General features: G+C 43.3%; 2 protein-coding genes across 8 annotated transcripts in view; one reads left to right on the top strand and one right to left on the bottom strand.

Moving 5' to 3' along the window:
• Nucleotides 1-7,479, top strand: part of JAG1 (jagged canonical Notch ligand 1) — a 35,527-nt gene extending 28,048 nt beyond the window's left edge. Inside the window, exons 15-26 of the mRNA XM_063391517.1 lie at nucleotides 495-608; nucleotides 1,226-1,339; nucleotides 1,445-1,558; nucleotides 1,683-1,799; nucleotides 2,312-2,339; nucleotides 2,446-2,531; nucleotides 3,330-3,443; nucleotides 3,662-3,771; nucleotides 3,853-4,089; nucleotides 4,424-4,555; nucleotides 5,003-5,153; nucleotides 5,497-7,479. Of these exons, the coding sequence (XP_063247587.1) occupies nucleotides 495-608; nucleotides 1,226-1,339; nucleotides 1,445-1,558; nucleotides 1,683-1,799; nucleotides 2,312-2,339; nucleotides 2,446-2,531; nucleotides 3,330-3,443; nucleotides 3,662-3,771; nucleotides 3,853-4,089; nucleotides 4,424-4,555; nucleotides 5,003-5,153; nucleotides 5,497-5,954 (1,775 nt within the window). The 3' untranslated portion in view covers nucleotides 5,955-7,479. The remainder of the gene's footprint in view (nucleotides 1-494; nucleotides 609-1,225; nucleotides 1,340-1,444; nucleotides 1,559-1,682; nucleotides 1,800-2,311; nucleotides 2,340-2,445; nucleotides 2,532-3,329; nucleotides 3,444-3,661; nucleotides 3,772-3,852; nucleotides 4,090-4,423; nucleotides 4,556-5,002; nucleotides 5,154-5,496) is intronic.
• A 6,772-nt stretch (nucleotides 7,480-14,251) lies between these two features.
• Nucleotides 14,252-17,499, bottom strand: part of SLX4IP (SLX4 interacting protein) — a 71,818-nt gene continuing 68,570 nt past the window's right edge. For 4 of the 7 annotated variants that reach the window (XM_063391499.1, XM_063391502.1, XM_063391498.1 and 1 more), the window contains exon 9: nucleotides 14,254-16,057. In XM_063391499.1, coding sequence (XP_063247569.1) covers nucleotides 15,226-16,057 — 832 coding nt within the window. In that variant the 3' untranslated portion in view covers nucleotides 14,254-15,225. Of the gene's footprint in view, nucleotides 16,058-17,499 lie in introns of all 7 variants that reach the window. The other 3 variants (XM_063391504.1, XM_063391505.1, XM_063391503.1) reach the window with 2 other exon arrangements.

The raw sequence follows: 17,499 nt of genomic DNA, 5'->3' as shown, positions 1-17,499 counted from the left end.
AAGAGAATGTATTTTACTGTCCCTGCTCTTGCTGGAAAAAGATTCCATCCTTCCCTCGCAGACCCCTTTAAGGTTTCTTCACTGTAACTCAGTGAACCTTGGAACTGCTGTAAGTTTTCATATCCCTCTTGGGCGAGGCAGAGTGGAATTTGCTAGGCCTTGGGGAAAGTTCACAGCAATGAACCCTCTGGCCTTGAATTGTATGTTTTTAAAAACCTTATGTATACACGGTCTGAGGGAGTTAATAGTGGGGTTTAACGTGGATCTTAAGTACTCCAGAATTTTTTTTCTTGTTTTTAATAGTGACAGGTTCATCACCTTGTGCAGTTTTTTACCCATTTTTTATCTTGCTTATAACCTTTCCTTTCCAAAAGGTATTATGAGAAATGGAAGTAGCACCGAACAGTCTGCAATGACTCCTAGTAGCTGTACTTCCAGTTTGACTTTTTTTCCCTCTCTTTTCTAATCCTCTTCTTTCTTCCCAACTGTTGCAGATATCAATGACTGTGAAAGCAACCCCTGTAAAAATGGTGGCACTTGCATCGATGGCATCAACTCTTACAAATGTATTTGTAGCGATGGATGGGAAGGAACATACTGTGAAACGAGTAAGTTATCCATCCTTCAGCACACAGAAAGATCTCTTGGGAAAACATTGGGAAGGAATGGCTGGTACTGTCTTTAAGATGTCAACAAACTCTGCTTCAAAGGCCGTGGAGGACCAGGTCCTCCCACCAAGTCTCAATCTTTTGTATTGGTACTAAACCCAAGTTACAGAGTTGGACTGGGATTAGAACCTGGCCCTCTCACTGAGTTTCCTGATCTACCCTTTGGTAACTTCTGGGAAAAACCCTTTTGCATTAGTAGATGCCACTTTATGGCCTGTGTGCATATCATACTTGTATTTTGTCAGTCTCAGGAACTGAAGAGGAGTTGAGTGCTCTGCTCCTTTCCCCTGACTAACAGAGTAGTTTATGTAATAGGCCATTTCACTGCTTTTGTACTGAAACAAGATTACAAACAAAATGAAAACAAACTGGAAGAATCTGGTGAAACAGTCTTCATCTATGTGACAGTGCTTAAAGCTTAAAAATACTGATTTAAGCATTTAATCCACAATTGAAACACAGGCCAAAATTAGGGATGGGTTATGCTCCTTTCAAGCATTGTGTTTGTCAGTTCTGTAAACACCACTGAGCCTGTTTTCTCTCCTTAACATATCCAGATATTAATGACTGCAGTAAAAACCCTTGCCACAATGGAGGAACGTGCCGAGACTTGGTCAACGACTTCTTCTGTGAATGTAAAAATGGGTGGAAAGGAAAAACTTGCCACTCCCGTAAGTTCAGCTTTTCCAAAACATAACAGACGTGCTCTGATAGGCTGCTTGAACTTAGTGGCCTAAGAGAGCACCAGCATTAAGGACAGTTTGGGTTTCCCACAGGTGAGAGCCAGTGCGACGAGGCGACGTGCAACAACGGGGGGACGTGCAACGACGAAGGGGACACTTTCAAGTGCATGTGTCCTGCGGGATGGGAAGGAGCCACTTGTAACATAGGTAAATACCCTGCATAATCGCCAGGAAGCAGATGCAGCGCTGCAGCTCTGACCTCAGCTGTTCCTCTTGGCTCAGGCTTGACAGCTTTCTAACAACTGAGCGGCAAATGTTGTTTGTGTTACAGCGAGGAACAGCAGCTGCCTGCCAAACCCCTGTCACAACGGTGGTACCTGTGTAGTCAGCGGGGACTCCTTCACTTGTGTCTGCAAGGAGGGCTGGGAGGGACCCATGTGCACCCAGAGTAAGTCAGCTCTGCTTGAACTCTTCCCCAGTGTTGCATGATGAGAACATGAGCTCATCCTGTCGCCCTTGGAGTCAAGATTGAAACCAGAAGGGAGAGCTTGTTTGATGTAGGCTTTAGCATCACCTGAATCTTTGTTTTTAATGACTTTATGTGATAGAGCCTTGACCTGGGCATGAGAAAGTTGCAAATGAGCTAAGTGGAGACAGATGTTGTCTTGTTTTCTCCTGCATTCTTTTTCTACGAGCAACTCTGTCTGCTTCCACTTTTTCCCCCCACCCCGTTAGATTCTTTACAAGGATCTCTTCCTGTGTACATGTGTTCCACAATGTAGTTAACAAATCTTGTGGTACAAGCCTGGAATCAATTTAGTAGAGAATTTCAGCATATTTTTGTAAAAGTTGAGCTAAGTATAACTTGGGCATTAGGCGAGGTTTGATCATTCTTTACTGCCAGTAGAGCTGTATTGGCCAAAGTCTGCATGTTTAATGCTGTTTGTCTTTGCTTTGCAGACACAAACGACTGCAGTCCTCATCCTTGGTAAGTTCGCTGTGTTTATCCCTCGCTTTTTTTGTTGTTTTAGAATTCTGGGTTCCTTTTATCTGTAGCAGTTTTTAATGTCTGTGACAATGCCTTTTCTCCACAGTTACAACAGTGGCACTTGCGTGGATGGGGAGAACTGGTACCGCTGTGAGTGTGCTCCAGGCTTCGCCGGGCCCGACTGCAGGATCAGTGAGTGTTCAGTGGCTCTGTGCCTCAGTTTTTGTCTCGCTTGAATCTTGTTGCAAGACAATTGTCTTAATTGAGTTAAGTGGTAGATCGGATGAGTGATAGATGTCTTGTGTCATCTCTGTCCGTACCTGGCTCCATAGCAGATTTGGAGAAGGCAGGAATCACACTGAAAATGGAAGAAATTTAAAGTCATTCAGCTGGAGCTGAAACCTCTTGGTTCAGCCGAGTGGGCAAAATGCCCTTTGGGACAGTCTTGCCTTGTGTTTGTGTGGCCCAGGCTCCTTCTTCAGATGAAAGTGTGCCAGCCAAAAACCTTGTCAATTAATAATCCACCTCCAAGCCCTGAGGTGATGGATGCGCTTCCCTGTAATTTAATAATAATTACAGGTAGGAGGACACTTTTTTTAATAACAGCCATGGAGTAGAAGTCTCACAGCAGCAGTAGAGCTGGGAAGGGTTTAACATTGACATCAGTTGAAGAATCTAGTGGGGGACAAAAGTGGAGCACATCAGTGGAGAGGAAATGTGTCTGTGTAGGAAGGAATGTGTCCTTGCCCTGGAAAGCTCAAGTAGCCACAGGGGTCAGGTTTTGATCTTTGTTAGTGCCACACAGCAGAAACGTCAAAGGACTTTTCTGAGATTATACTGGAGCTGCAAGCAGGAATCTATGTCCCAGCAGACACTAGAAAATGAACACAAAGCTCCAGTAGGCAATTCTGTCCTGTGTTTGCTTTTTTCCTGACAATACAAAAGGATACTGTGAAGTAACTCTTTTGTTTCCTCTCCTTCCCATCACAGATATCAACGAATGTCAGTCCTCGCCCTGTGCCTTCGGAGCCACATGTGTAGATGAAATTAATGGGTACCGTTGCATTTGCCCCCCGGGTCGCAGTGGTCCAGGATGCCAAGAAGGTATTCCAGATGCCAGAGCTGATCCTGGCACCAAGATCTGTATACTTGCACACTGATGGGTTTGTGGTTGGATGGGGGTGGTTTTGGGGTGTACTATCTGTTGTTTTTTAAAGCAAGTATCTTTATTGAAGAACCAACCTAGTGGGAAGTTTAGATGAGCTAAGAAAAGGCATTTGTTTCCTATTTTCATCTTACAATTCTGTTCAATCTCTCTTCAGTTACAGGAAGGCCTTGCATTACCAGTGTTCGAGTGATGCCAGATGGGACTAAGTGGGATGACGACTGCAATACCTGTCAGTGTCTGAATGGAAAAGTCACCTGTTCTAAGGTACAGCTGTGCTGTGGTTTGGGTTACACCATTTTCTGTCCTCTCACCAGTGGATTCTCACCAGTATTCATCCTCTCCTAGGTTTGGTGTGGCCCTCGGCCTTGTGTCCTGCATGGCAAAGGCCCCAGCGAGTGCCCCGCTGGCCACGCCTGTGTCCCTGTGCGGGATGACCATTGCTTCACGCACCCGTGTGCCGCCGTGGGGGAATGCTGGCCCTCCAACCAGCAGCCTGTGAGGACCAAATGCAACTCAGACTCCTACTACCAGGACAACTGTGCCAACATCACCTTCACCTTCAACAAAGAAATGATGGCCCCGGTAAGAAACAGCAGCTCGCTGGGCTGTGGCACACTTGGACTCATTCCCAGAGCATGGAATGATGGTTTCCACAGGGAGAAGTGCAGCAAAAGCTGACACTGCCCCACTATCAAAGAAAACAGAAAGCAGAGAAGGATTAATATAGCCTTGCAGCCTAAATGCTTTTGTGACTAGAGAAGAACAAAAGCTAGGTTGGAGGGAATTTCACTTCCTTTTCCCTTGAGAACTCTTACTTCAGGGCAAAAAAAAAAAAAAAATCCCAAACAAATCTTATATCTATGTGTTTGTGTGCATATGTATTTAAGAAAGCCAACATCTTTTTTGTATCCTCCAGGGCCTTACCACAGAGCATGTTTGTAGTGAATTGAGGAATCTGAATATTCTGAAGAATGTTTCTGTTGAATATTCCATCTATATTACCTGTGAGCCTTCCCACTTGGCAAATAATGAAATTCATGTTGCTATTGTAAGTATTCCTGGAATATTTTTAAATGTCTTAGTAGTTAATTGTTTGGATATGTGTGCAACATGTGGGCTTCATAAAAAATCTTAATTCCTGGCTTTGTCAGCACTTCTTGTGGTTTAGTTTCCATCCTGATTCCGTTTGAGAACAGGAGAGGAATTCTGGTTACATGTGCGTACCTGAAAGCTGCCATCTGCCAACTGTAATAGGGGGAGTAAAACATTTCTCCGTTCCACTCTTGCTTTTGGGGGATTTTTGGTCATTTTAAGGATGAGGACAAGAATTCTGAGTCACTAGTTTCTGCCCACAGCAGGCCAATTTGCTTCATTTCTGTTTTGTTATATATTAAAAGTAGCAAGAGCCCTCGCTGCCTGTGAAGGTTTGTAGATAGCAGGTTCCCCCGTGCATCTGATGTGGTGCTTGGTGTTAATTGCTTGCCTCCTCCTGCAGTCTGCAGAAGACATCGGGGAGGATGAAAACCCGATCAAAGACATCACAGATAAGATCATCGACCTCGTCAGTAAGCGCGACGGCAACAACACCCTCATCGCTGCTGTCGCCGAAGTCAGGGTGCAGCGCCGGCCGGCCAAGAGCAAGACAGGTGAGCTGCTCCTTGGCCCCAGCTCCTGCACCTCGCCCTGGCTGCAACACCCCTTCCCCGGGGCAGAGGCCTTCCTCACTTGGGAGACTTTTATCAAGTCCCTGTTCATCAGGAACAACGGGGAGGCTTTGCATCCAAGGTCTTTTTATTTCTAAATAACTTTCCAAAAGTTTGCTGAACCAGCGGCCTAACCTGGCAAAAGGGCTGCTTTCCCCTCCATGCTCCTCGTGGAGAAACAAGGGAAATAACAAGGCATAAGAGCAGAGATTTGTTTTCTCTGAGACATCCCAAAGTGTTCCCTGTGGTTTGCAGCAGGACTAACTCTCTCTCCTGTCTCTTCCAGATTTCCTGGTGCCCCTGCTGAGCTCGGTCCTGACAGTAGCCTGGATCTGTTGCCTGGTCACCGTGTTCTACTGGTGCATCCGAAAGCGCCGAAAGCAGAGCAGCCACACCCACACGGCCTCTGACGACAACACCACCAACAACGTCAGGGAGCAGCTGAACCAGATCAAAAACCCCATTGAGAAACACGGAGCAAACACTGTCCCCATTAAAGACTACGAAAACAAAAACTCTAAAATCGCCAAAATAAGGACACACAACTCCGAGGTGGAGGAGGACGACATGGACAAGCACCAGCAGAAGGCCCGATTTGCCAAGCAGCCAGCCTACACTTTGGTAGACAGAGATGAAAAGCCCCCCAACAGCACCCCTACAAAACATCCAAACTGGACAAATAAACAGGACAACAGAGACTTGGAAAGTGCACAAAGCCTAAATCGGATGGAGTACATCGTATAGCAGACGGTGGGGTGCTGCCATGCAGGGCCTTTGAGTATCGCTATAAAGGCACTCAAGAGCTTGTAGTTCTTAAACTGTTGTGTAATATTTGAGTCTAAGGCTATTATTTACTTAGAATCCCTGTGTTAATTTAAGTTTGGACAAGCTGGCTTACACTGGCAATGATAGTTGCTGTGGTTGGCTGGAATACCAAGTGCTGCATTTCACATCTATGCAAAACTAGTCAAAAGTGCCCTCCTGTAAATTCAGCTGCAGCTGATCCATCACAGAAACGTTCCATGAGGTATTACATAGCCTTATTACTCTTCCTTAGTGCTCATTTTTTTTTCTGCCAGATGTTCCGATTTATACGGTTTCTTTAGAATAATACATTTTATTTATATTTATTGAATTTGAGTTTTTTGTATATTGGTTTTATGGTGACGTACAACTAGTTCTGTATTTGAAAGTGCCTTTGCAGCTCGGAACCACAGCAACTATCAAAAATAAGTTTATTATTTATTTTTTTATTGTATTTTTGTTGGGGGCGGGTGGGGGGAACTTGTCAGCAGTTGCTGGTAAATGAAGAATTTAAAGAGGAAAATGTGTCAAAAATAGAAGTTTGTATAGATATGTAAATAATTCTTTTTTTATTAATCACTGTGTATATTTGATTTATTAACTTAATAATCAAGAGCCTTAAAATATCATTCCTTTTTATTTATATGTATGTGTTTAGAGTTGAAGGTTTTTGATAGCATTGTAAGCTCGTGGCTTCTCTATTTTGAATTTATTTTCTTGTTACATGTTGCCTATATGCCAAAACTAAGGTGTTCTAAAATAGTTTATTTTTAATAGGATGGGCTTTCATGCCTTGATGCTGGTTTTTGTACAATGTCAAACGTTTGAAACACCTTCCATAGTATCACTTTAAGACTATTTGTAAGTACTGACTGAGGCAGTTTAGAGAATTAGACTAGAAAATTTTTTTGCTGCTTTAGACTTGAAAACCGAGTGACAGGCAGATAATCTGCTAAGAAGCAGTTTAAGGGAACAAAACTGAGCTATTACTTTATGTAGATGAAATGTGAGTGGTTGCATGTAATTAAAAATATCAAATTAGCGTGTGAAGTTGGAAACACAGCAATCTTATTTTGTAAATTCTAATTATTTTTTTCTCACCATGAATATGTAATACTGAACCACTTGTAGATTTGACTTTTTTTGTAATCTACTGCATTTAGGGAGTATTCTAATAAGCTAGTTGTTGAATACTTGAACAGTAGAATGTCCAGTAAGATCACTGTGTAGGTTTGCCATAGATTACACTGCCCGCCTTAACAAGTGAGGAAATCAAAGTGCTATTACGATGTTTAAGATCAAAAGGCTTATAAACATAGTCATCTCAGTGGTTAACCATTGAGATCATGAAGATACCTTGTATTGTGATATTAGTGTTATATGAAAATGCATCTTTGATGTGTTGTTCCTGGCAATAAATCTTGAAAAGTAATATTTATTAAATTTTTTGTATGAAAACATAAAAGAGCGTGGAGATTATTGAGCTCGGAGGCGCTCCCGGCCAGTCAGTTGTGCAAAAGCAGGGGCAGGTGCTGCCAGAGGTTTCCAGGACCTGCCCCTGCCTTTGGTGGAGTCAGTTTTTTGTTAGATGATGACACGTTCCCCTCTGGCTGCGAATGGGCCTGAGGAGGTTTGAAAGCAGCATGTCCCTTGTTCTCACTGCCTCTTGGCCAATGTCCCTCGGTGTTCTGAGAGAGGATGGGGTGGCTGCACTTGTGCAACGAGTTTACCCTGCACGGGCCAATGAGCTGCCCCCACATAGGAACCAAATCTAAGTAGCTAGGCAAGAGCCAAAGTGCTGACCTGGATGGGAAGGGATCCATAGATGATGCTGATTTCTAATGGGCAAAAAGCGCTTTGTAAAGCATAAAATAAACTCTGAAAGTATTCAACACGACGGCTTTGAATGCTGAACTAATGCTGCCCCTCCCACCTGTGTGCAGGGGCTGGCTGGCTCAGGGTCTGCTCTGGTTTTACATGTTCTGATGAAGCTGCAAAATTGTTCTGCTAAGGGGCTGCTGCAAAGCTGAAGGAACAATTTAACTGTGTAACAAGTTCATTGAAAAATAGTTGAACCAACCTGCTGCAAGGTTAGGCCTTTGCATCTGTATTTGTTTGTAGTAAATAAACAGATATTTTATATACAGATTGCTGCGATATGAATGCACTGAATGCTAACAAAACCTGAGAGTGAGAAATACTTTCTTCTGTGCTTTTTTTACAGCTGTCAAAAAAAATTTGATAAAATCTAATTAGTGTTATTTTTTATTTTCAACTCACTTCAGAAGATTTCCACCGTGGCTACTCTACTTTGGCTGGGTGCTGCTTTTACTCTTCACACTCACACAGGCCAAGAACTGGAGCCTGTTTCATTTACTGCCTCCTGAAGGGGACATCAGCAAGACTGGCTTCAGCTGACTACTTCAATAATTCCTCATTAAACAAATCTCAGGAGTATTTATTTCCCCTAATTCTAAATCTGCAGTAAAGCGAACACATCATGTCCAAAAAAGACGTATTATCTATTTAAGCATAATAGAATCTTTCACCTGTCTCCAAAGGGCAAAGCTGGGCTATTCCCTGGCTGCTTTCCAGTAATTTTAATACTGAATTAACCATCTTCCTGCTGTCTGCTGTCTGCTGCTCACATGGGTCTCACATTCAAGGATTAGGTATCTTGAAGACTCAGTGAAAGCAAAACCTGGGTTCCTCAAGCTTTAAAACTTGTCAAAGTCCTGAGCCCAGGGTTCATTTATTTACTTCCAGCCTCTCCTGTGCTCCGAGTAGAGGTTTTGTTACTGCAGAGCTTTTCCATACACACCCTGCTTTTCCCCATTTCCCCATGGATTTTCCTCACTTCGTCACTATCTCATGGTGTTAGAAAATCAGAATCGTGCCATTTGTACAGGGGGCAGTCAGAAAATTCTACACAATTGCCACAATGGTATTTTTTAATTAATTCTCCTATCTCAGTGGTAACTCCAAAACTTACACTGATGACTAACACCAGAAGAGTCCCCCAAAGCCCAAAGGTCAAACACAAGGCTGGGGACTGGTCTATGAAGTGGTTTCCGTTGCCATGAAAATAAATAGAAATGTGAAGTTTAGGGCTTCCCCCTTAGAATACCAAGGCACATTTATTTTTGTGGAAATCATACTTTGCCAGTTCACACTTTTACTGCTCAGGGAAGATATATTCTGTCTAGTCAGGAGACGTTTCCCCACTGCAAGTTTGTTCTTTGGATCCTTCATCTAAGAATTGAAAAACGTGTGCTTCCTGAGCTGCCATTTAAGCATATGAGAAATGCAATGAAATGAAATGAAATAATGAAATGAAATGAAATGGAATGACATAAACCAGCTCCCCTTAGCACTCTGAGCTTTGCTCTACCTCCAGCTAATTGAACCTGCAGAATCTGGGTTTGGTTCAGCCTGAGCTGAACGCGGCCACATCAAAGCTCTGCACCTCCGCATGGAAAGGGCCCATCTTACGTAGAGGTACCTGGGAAAGGTGCTGATGGTGCAGTTACATCAGCCCTCACACCAATATATTCATGTCACCGGGAATGCCAGCTTTGGGAACGGCTCCCTCTGCACTGCTGGCAGGAGCCAAGGGTGGCTGGGAGCCCCGGGACCTGAAGCCCCTCAGGCCAGGGGAACGTGAACCAGCTTGGGGCCCAAACGTGCGAGTGCATCTCCAGCCACTTCCTGGTGAAACCCAATTTTCCCTTGCACAGACACACCTCCTGTTCTCACACCAGCTGACACCTGCACAGCAAGAGTTAATGTTATTAATCCACTCCCTGCCAAGCTAAAATGTACAAGGTTATGCTCCCTGCTGCTCCTTGAAGACTGCCTGCTTCTGCTCCTTATCTGCCAGCCCTCCAGCTGAGTTCAGCCCTGCCTCCCAGCTATCCCAGATGCAGGGTGCTGCCCTGCCATCTGCAGAGTCACAAGGCAGAGCCTTCATGGTTTTTAGGAGTGCCTGCAAAGATGAGAAGTTCTGACAAGGGAAGTACCAAATTCAGCCTTTTCCTCCCCAGAAGATGGAAGTGATTGCGTAACCTCCCCCTCCTCTTCTAACGGAAGCAAGAATATTTGAGTATATTTAAGAATTTTTTGGCTTCCCCTTTTTTCAGCATTGACAGCAATGGCCATCGTGGTTACTGTTTGCCAGTGCACACTGAGTTTGCTTGCAAAGGTCAGTGGTTTCTCCCAATAGAGGGAAAACCCAGTCAAAAAGCTGTGCAAGGATTAACTCCAGATTCTGGGACGGAGGAGGAGGAGAGGAGTGCAGGTTCTGGATGGTTCAGCAGCTGCTTCCCTGGCACTGGGGCAGCAGCAGAGCCATGCAGGATCAGACAGCGTCAGACTGGAGTCCCAGCCCAGATCTGCCAGCGAGCACCTTCTGTGATGTGCAAATTGTTTCAACCAGTTTCCCTACAGGGTGGAGAAATAAATCTCTATTCCTTTCATTCTAGCACTATGAGATCATATTAATATTAAAAAGGGGCATGCCCAGCTGTAGAATTAGAGCTCAAGATACTTTTCTTTAAAGATCTGATGCATAAATAAAAAAGATAATTATTATGCCAGCAAGTAAGGCAGTTATGGAGCTAGAGTACCAATTCCTACTGCTGTACTAAAAGATTTAACTTGGACAGAATGGGAGCAAATCCCTGAAATTCTCCTATACAAAAGGTGCACAGTCAGCTCTCACAGGAACAGATTCCCAGCTCTGGAATAATTTAGGTGGATTGTAAAGAAGTTAGGACAGTTGTGCCTAATTTTCTGAACAAATTCTAGGTTATAACTGAAATGTCTTGTGACACTCCATTGCTTCCACAATTTTCAGGATTTCTCAGCATAAGACAACACCAAACAAGGAAAAAGCCCCTACCTAAAAATGTCACCTTAATGCCACCATGGAAAGGACAAGGTCACGCACTACCAAGTTCGATTTTAATTATCTGGGGGAAACAGGTGGACAAAAGGACACGTGTGAGTTCATGAAGGAATTTTGTGCTCCTTAACCAGTCTGTTTTACCTTGGAAGCAGTGCTTCCCTCAGTGCTGCTCCAGCTGTCAGAATAAGCCCTTCCAGCTCCCTCCAGGCTCAGCTGCTGAGTGCTTTGATATCCCTGTGATGAAAGGCTCCGTGCGCGGCCGTTCCCTCAGCCCACAGCTTCTCCTTCACCCGGGTTACTGGAAGTGAGTTAATGTTTGTTAAAGGAGAAAAAAGCACAAAGCAAGAAGTGAGGAGTGCCTTTTATTAAAGCTAATTTCTGAGGCCAACCCACACTTCCCACTGCTGGCAAAAAGGCTCAGAGTTATTGCCTCTGTTTGAATACAGAACCTTTCCCTGGGTACTGATAAAGCCAAGGAGATAACTATTCATAGCATGCAATCTGGGAGAGTCTATACTTCACATCTTTCTTATTCCAATTGCAAACAGAGAAATATTTCCTCCTTTTTTTTTTTTTCTTTAGAAAAAAACATTTTCTAGTCAAAAGCCAATGAGACGATGACGTAAAATGCCAATTAAAACTCATCCAGTGCAACCCACATGCTGAGCAGTGAGAGGGAAGGAAGTTCACACTGACCAAAGAAATGCCTTCATAAGCTACTTAACACCTCCCTTGGTCAAAACCTTCTGTAGGAAGGGAGGTCTGTGTGCTTACCTGGCAGGTAACACCAGAACCAGCACAAAGCTTAGTACCCACAAGATCTTGGGATACTTTAAACCTTCCTACCAACCAACACTGGGCAAGAGAGGTTACACACAAACTGCTTCCTCTTTATAAATGATTATGTAAAAGGCTGGTCTAGCTTTTGATATGTGTGTAACCATAAAAGTCCACTGAACAAATATTTTTAACTGCTTTGATGTAAAGAATGATGGAAACGATCATCTGCACACACTAGAAAGTGTTTTGCTAGGAAACAACTGTTTCATTATCAGCAAATAGCACAGACCAAATGAACCCAATGATTCATTAAGAATAATAACCCACCAAAGCTGGCTGGTTTAGGATGAAAAATGAACCAAAACTATTGTTTCTGTGCTTCAATGGCAGTTTCAGAAGAGAACAGAGCCTTACATATTCATTACTTTCACAGAAAGGTGTGCTAACGCTGCTCAGAAGCAATTTGATAACAGAAAGCCAAGACTTGCAAACTGCTGATTTTACTCCAGCTCAGTTTCCAGTTCCCTTTTTTCCCCGATTTAGGAAATCAGGTTTGTGGTTTAAGAGCATGTCAGACCACAACTCTGCCAGTCCTCTGGGTGCAGGTAGATGGGTGATAAAGAAAAAAGCAAAGTCTGAAAAGATGACCCTGGGTTTGAAGTAGAGAGAGGAGAGAGACACGAACACAGCCTGGGTGTCCCAGCACCCCCAAAGCACCACCAGGTTTGCAAAAGAGATGCTGGTATAGAAGTCCTGCTGCACAGACAAAAGAAAGCACAGTTTTGAGCAGCAAATCCAAAAATGACGGAATTCAAAGCCTTTTCTACATAGCTGCATTTCTGAGAGGATCCAAGACACAACTTTTGACAGTAATGAAGCTCAAAACTACACAGCCTTTAGGAGCCTAGAACTTACCAAGTCAGTAAGGACAAAGGGAATGATGCCACTGTGGACTTGTGAGAAAGCCCACCTGTCTGACTCTCCAGCCTCTCACACCCTCAATCACCCTACATCTCTCACTGTTGCACAACCACTGCTTTGGAAGAGAGATGCTCCCATCAAAGAGATGAAAACAGCATTTTTAGTAACATAACAAAATATCCTAAAGGAAAAATCAAGTGTTCTTGGCTGCACAGACAATGGTTTAATCTGCCTAAGACCCCTCTGAATGTATGACCTTTATTTGAAAGGGTGCAGGCAGTTTGTTATTCAGTTAAGATGAAAACTAAATTGTAATTGTAAGGTTTATATATATATATATACACACACACATGTAATAACAGTATGGGATGATAAAAACTCTATGTGGTTGCCCTCTGGTTTCTGATACTTGACTTATCTCTGCTAAGACTTTAATATAAACTATCAAATTATTCTAACTACTCTCATTTTTCTGATAAATGCTTAATTAAATATCCCTACACCTCTTTCAAGTCCTTGACTTGAAAGCACCTAAAAAGGTGCTTTTTACTCCCTTCCTGGCCCAGTATCTCCAGTGCATAAAAACACAACAGTGAACATACCTCAGGCTCTTCTTCCTCCAAACCAGATTCTTTGCAGCCTTGGTTTTGCTGGTACTGGGAAAGACCTTTTAGCGGAGCCTGGAGCTGGATAAGGATTTGCAACCTGACTGCAAAGCACTGAGAAACATCACCCAACCAGCTGAAAGAAAAAAGAGAACATGTCCTCCACACACATGCAGAACCTTCTTCATTTGCAGCAAGAGCAGAAATCACTTCCAGCAGGAGGAAGCTGTACAATCAGCAGTGTCTTGCTGTCAGCTGCAGAGCTGCTAACTCTCATCAGAACCTGGGTTACACCACCAACTCTAATGTTTCTGGATGTGAATCATCTCCTTAACCGCAATGAGGAGATCCACAGTCCCAAGGAAATGTCACTGGGATTTCTCTAAATTACTTCACATAAAACCCATAGAGCACGGAATACGCTGAGCTGGAAGGGACTCACAAGGATCATCAAAATCCAGCTCCTGGCCCTGCACAGGACACCCCAACAATCCCACCATGTGCCTAAGAGCATTGTGCAAATGCTCCTTGAGCTCTGCCAGGCTTGGTGCAGTGACCACTGCCCTGGGGAGCCTGTTCAGTTCTGGGTGAAAAACCTATTCTGATATCCAGCCTAAACCTGCCCTGACACAACTTCAGGCCATTCCCTCAGGTGCTGCCACTGGCTCCCAGGGAGAGGAGATCAGTGTCTGCCCTTCCTGTTCCCCTCACGAGGAAGCTGCACCTGCAATGAGGTCTCCCCTCAGTCTCCTCCAGGCTGAACAGACCCAGTGGCCTCAGCCTCACACGGCTTCCCCTCAATGCCCTTCACCACCCTCCTGCACTCCTCTGGATGTTCTCTAATACCTTTATATCTTTTTTGAATTTTAGTGCCCAAAACTGTCCCGGTTCATGAGGAGAAGATGGCCCAGGTCAGAGCAGAGCAGGACAATCCCCTCCTGTGCCAGGCTGGCCATGCTGGGCCTGCTGCATGCCAAGGACATGGCTGGCCCTCCTGGCCCAGCGTCCGTGCTCACACTGATCTTAAGAACAGTGAAAGAAAATGGCTTATAAATTTATTTTACACATTTAAAAAAGATAAGCATGAAATAAAAAAGGTACAATTCCTTAGCTCATTAGCATTTGAATTTAGGAAGCAGGATGAACAAGCACTGTGAAATTAAAATTTATCTTAAAATAAGATTTAACTCTGGTATTACTACCACATGAAAACCTGTGTGTTGCCCTTGCACACAAGCAAGGCCTGATTTTGAAACATGTATCCATGAAGATGAACACGTTTATACATGAACTTCACACAAGAACAATGTTTGCACATCCAGGTGTAAATATATAAATCTAAATATATAAAAACAGCCTTCGTTTTTCCCCAAGACTGAATGCATGATGACTTGTACCCACAACATGGACTAGAATTAAAAGTTCATATCAAAACAACACAAGCAGAAACTATAGTTGTTTTGAAACTTCTCTGAAAGAGTGGGCCTCAAATCATCAGCTATTAATTCTGGTTAAAGAGTTATTTGAAATAAACTTAATTTGCTTTATTGTTGTAAAGATCATGTGAGTAAACCACAAACTTTCTTATAGAAAGGGTTAATTTTTACTAAAACTATGTGCTGAGAAACAAGCAAAATAGCAAATAAGTGCAGCTGCTAAGATCACATAAGGGGTTTTAACTACTGCTGTCAGCAGTTCATACAACTTTTTAATAGCACTGAATGTGCATAAATCTAAAGTTTTGATTAGTAAATATTATTTTATAAGTTTATTTTTCTTTCTACAAATATGATGCTGACTTGTGCAATACTAATGACTAATTCCTAAAGACTTAAAAGGATTACCTTTATGACAGTGCCAAATGACTAAGATCTTCAGTTAACTACATTTTCTTAAAATGCGTTCTCTAATTTTGATTTTGTATTTTTCTTATTTTCCTTCATTTTGAATTGCTTCCTACTCTTTGCTTATGCACAACCTTGGCTGAGCACCCACGCTATCAAGGCAGTATTTCTGATTTTGACTTCTTAAGCCTTCGCAGTTTTAACCTCCCGAGACCATTTTCCACTTCTTTTTTTCTTTTTTGGGAAAGCTTCTCTGAAGACACGGGGTGCAGTTCTAGACATGATGTTGGCACTGCAGGCAGCTCTTCAGTGGCTGTGCTTGGCTCATTTTGGCCTGTCTGCACTTCACTGTTGCTCACAAAAAGAGACCAGGAGGGGTCTTTTCTCAAAGTCAATGATTTCTTGTCAACCAGAGTCTTTGCAATGTCTTGCTCTGAAAACAACCTGGAATTGAGGGGTGTCTTCTCCAGGAATGGACCCAAATATTTATCATCACCCTTACTCGTTTCTGTATTGGTGGAAGTTAAAGGAGCCCCTTCAGAGGACACGTTTGTGAAATGCTCCAGCTTTTCCTCTGAAGCACAGGTCCTCAGCTGAGCCTGTGTTTTGGTCACTCTCTGACTTTGTTTTGGAGCCGGCAGTGCTGACTCAGAGCTGCGAGGAGGGTTCTCACTTCGAAGACTCGCCTCCAACCACTCCAGAGAGTGAGGTTTTTGCTGGCTGCGAACATCATCTGGCTGTCTCTGATTACCATCGTTTCTCTGCTCTAACCCAGGGAGCTCCAGGCTGCTCTCAGCTGTGTTTGTGCAGTCCTTCAGCAGGCCTGGACTCCTACGTTTCACATCAGCCCGAGCACCGAGAGCAGTCTGACGGTCATTCTCTCTGTTCTCTGTCTGCAAGTCTGCTGAGCCAAGATACACTTTCTTGGAGTCCTTGCTGATTTGAGGTTTGCTTGCACTACTTCTCCTTGGTTTTGTCCTCTTCACACTGCAATGAAAAGGAATTTTGTTTTCTTCAATTAAAAAAGAACCTTTACTGACTCCATTTACTGTTTTTCCAACTCTGAAACACCACTTGGGCCACCCTCTTTTTGAACATGGAAAAAATCCCTGTATATCATCTTGACAAGAAGCAATGTTTGTCTAGTGTGGATAACATCAAGTGTGATCCATCTGATTTTCCACTGTGCTAGGGGAGAACCTTATTATTAATGACTAAGCCACGAAGGAGTGAGTTCACACTCTTTTCCAAGAGGCAGAACTCAATTCATTACAGATGTTAAAGGTCAACAGAGAAGTATATTGAATTCCTTTCTGAACTGGCTAGATAAAATAGCATTTCCTAAGTGCCTAAATGATTGCAAACCATTCCCATACATCCACATGCATAATGCATATCTACAGGACAGAGGGGGCAGGCAGGGAAAGGCAGTGAGTGCATCTCTGTGTGAGAGCTCCTAATCTCTGTTTTAGAATGTTCCTCTGGAATTTTTCCCAGGACATTTCAAAGCACTGCTTTAAAGTTAACCACTACTCATCTAGTATCAAGCCCATTCATCTGGCAAGGACTTTGGTAATGCAAGTAGATGATATTCTAAAAGGAATTACACAGGAAAATGGGATCACAAGGGACCTGACGGAGTGTCAGTCCATAAACACTCCTCAGCAGTGCGCTACCTATGGATCTGGATTTCACACAGCCCATAAGGTGAACTTTATGCCCAAGTCCTGAAGCTGCATTTTGAGTCTAAACACGTTACTAGAGATGGCCCAAGCTGAGATCACTTTTTTCTGCCCTGCTGCTGCCAAGCAGTCCCAGGACAGTGCATCTAACTCTTCTCAAAGAGGGCTCATCCAAAACAGGCAGAGCTGGCAAACCTCCAAAGCGAATCTCATTTCTAAAGACAACACAGATGAGACAACAGTGGTAAAAAGAAAAGGTGCCAGGGTTCACAGCAAATCCCTGATTTCACAGGTGATTTGGGGCTGCTGGCAGTTCGCACAAGCTGGGATGGAGTCCTGGTACCACACGGAGCAGTGACAAGTTCAGCTGATCAGCTCTCCCTCCCCATCCCCTCCACCAGGGATACTCTTTAATTGTGACTATTGATCCAGATTCTCAAAATGAACAAAAAATATATTTGTGAAGTGTTTTTCACCCGATTCAAGCATCACATATTTATTTTGGCTCAGAGCTTCATTCAAGGAAAAACAGCCTGTTTTGACTCTGCCTAGTGCTATGTGTGATATCTATGTGGGTTGTAATAGCTTTCTCCATGCTCTAAAAAACAACAATCATTTTATGTTATTATCCACACTACAGTAGTAATCTTCCAGTAATTTAGAACAATCTCTTGTCAAGCAGTTTATATTCTTTAAAATTTTATTACATAAGCTAGATTCTACCAAACCGAGTTTTATCAATTATAA

The sequence above is a fragment of the Prinia subflava genome, chromosome 2 (genome assembly GCF_021018805.1).
Source record: "Prinia subflava isolate CZ2003 ecotype Zambia chromosome 2, Cam_Psub_1.2, whole genome shotgun sequence".
NCBI lineage: Eukaryota > Metazoa > Chordata > Aves > Passeriformes > Cisticolidae > Prinia > Prinia subflava.
The sequence above is the reverse complement of the archived record's forward strand: the minus strand, read 5'-3'. Positions and strand labels throughout refer to the sequence as shown.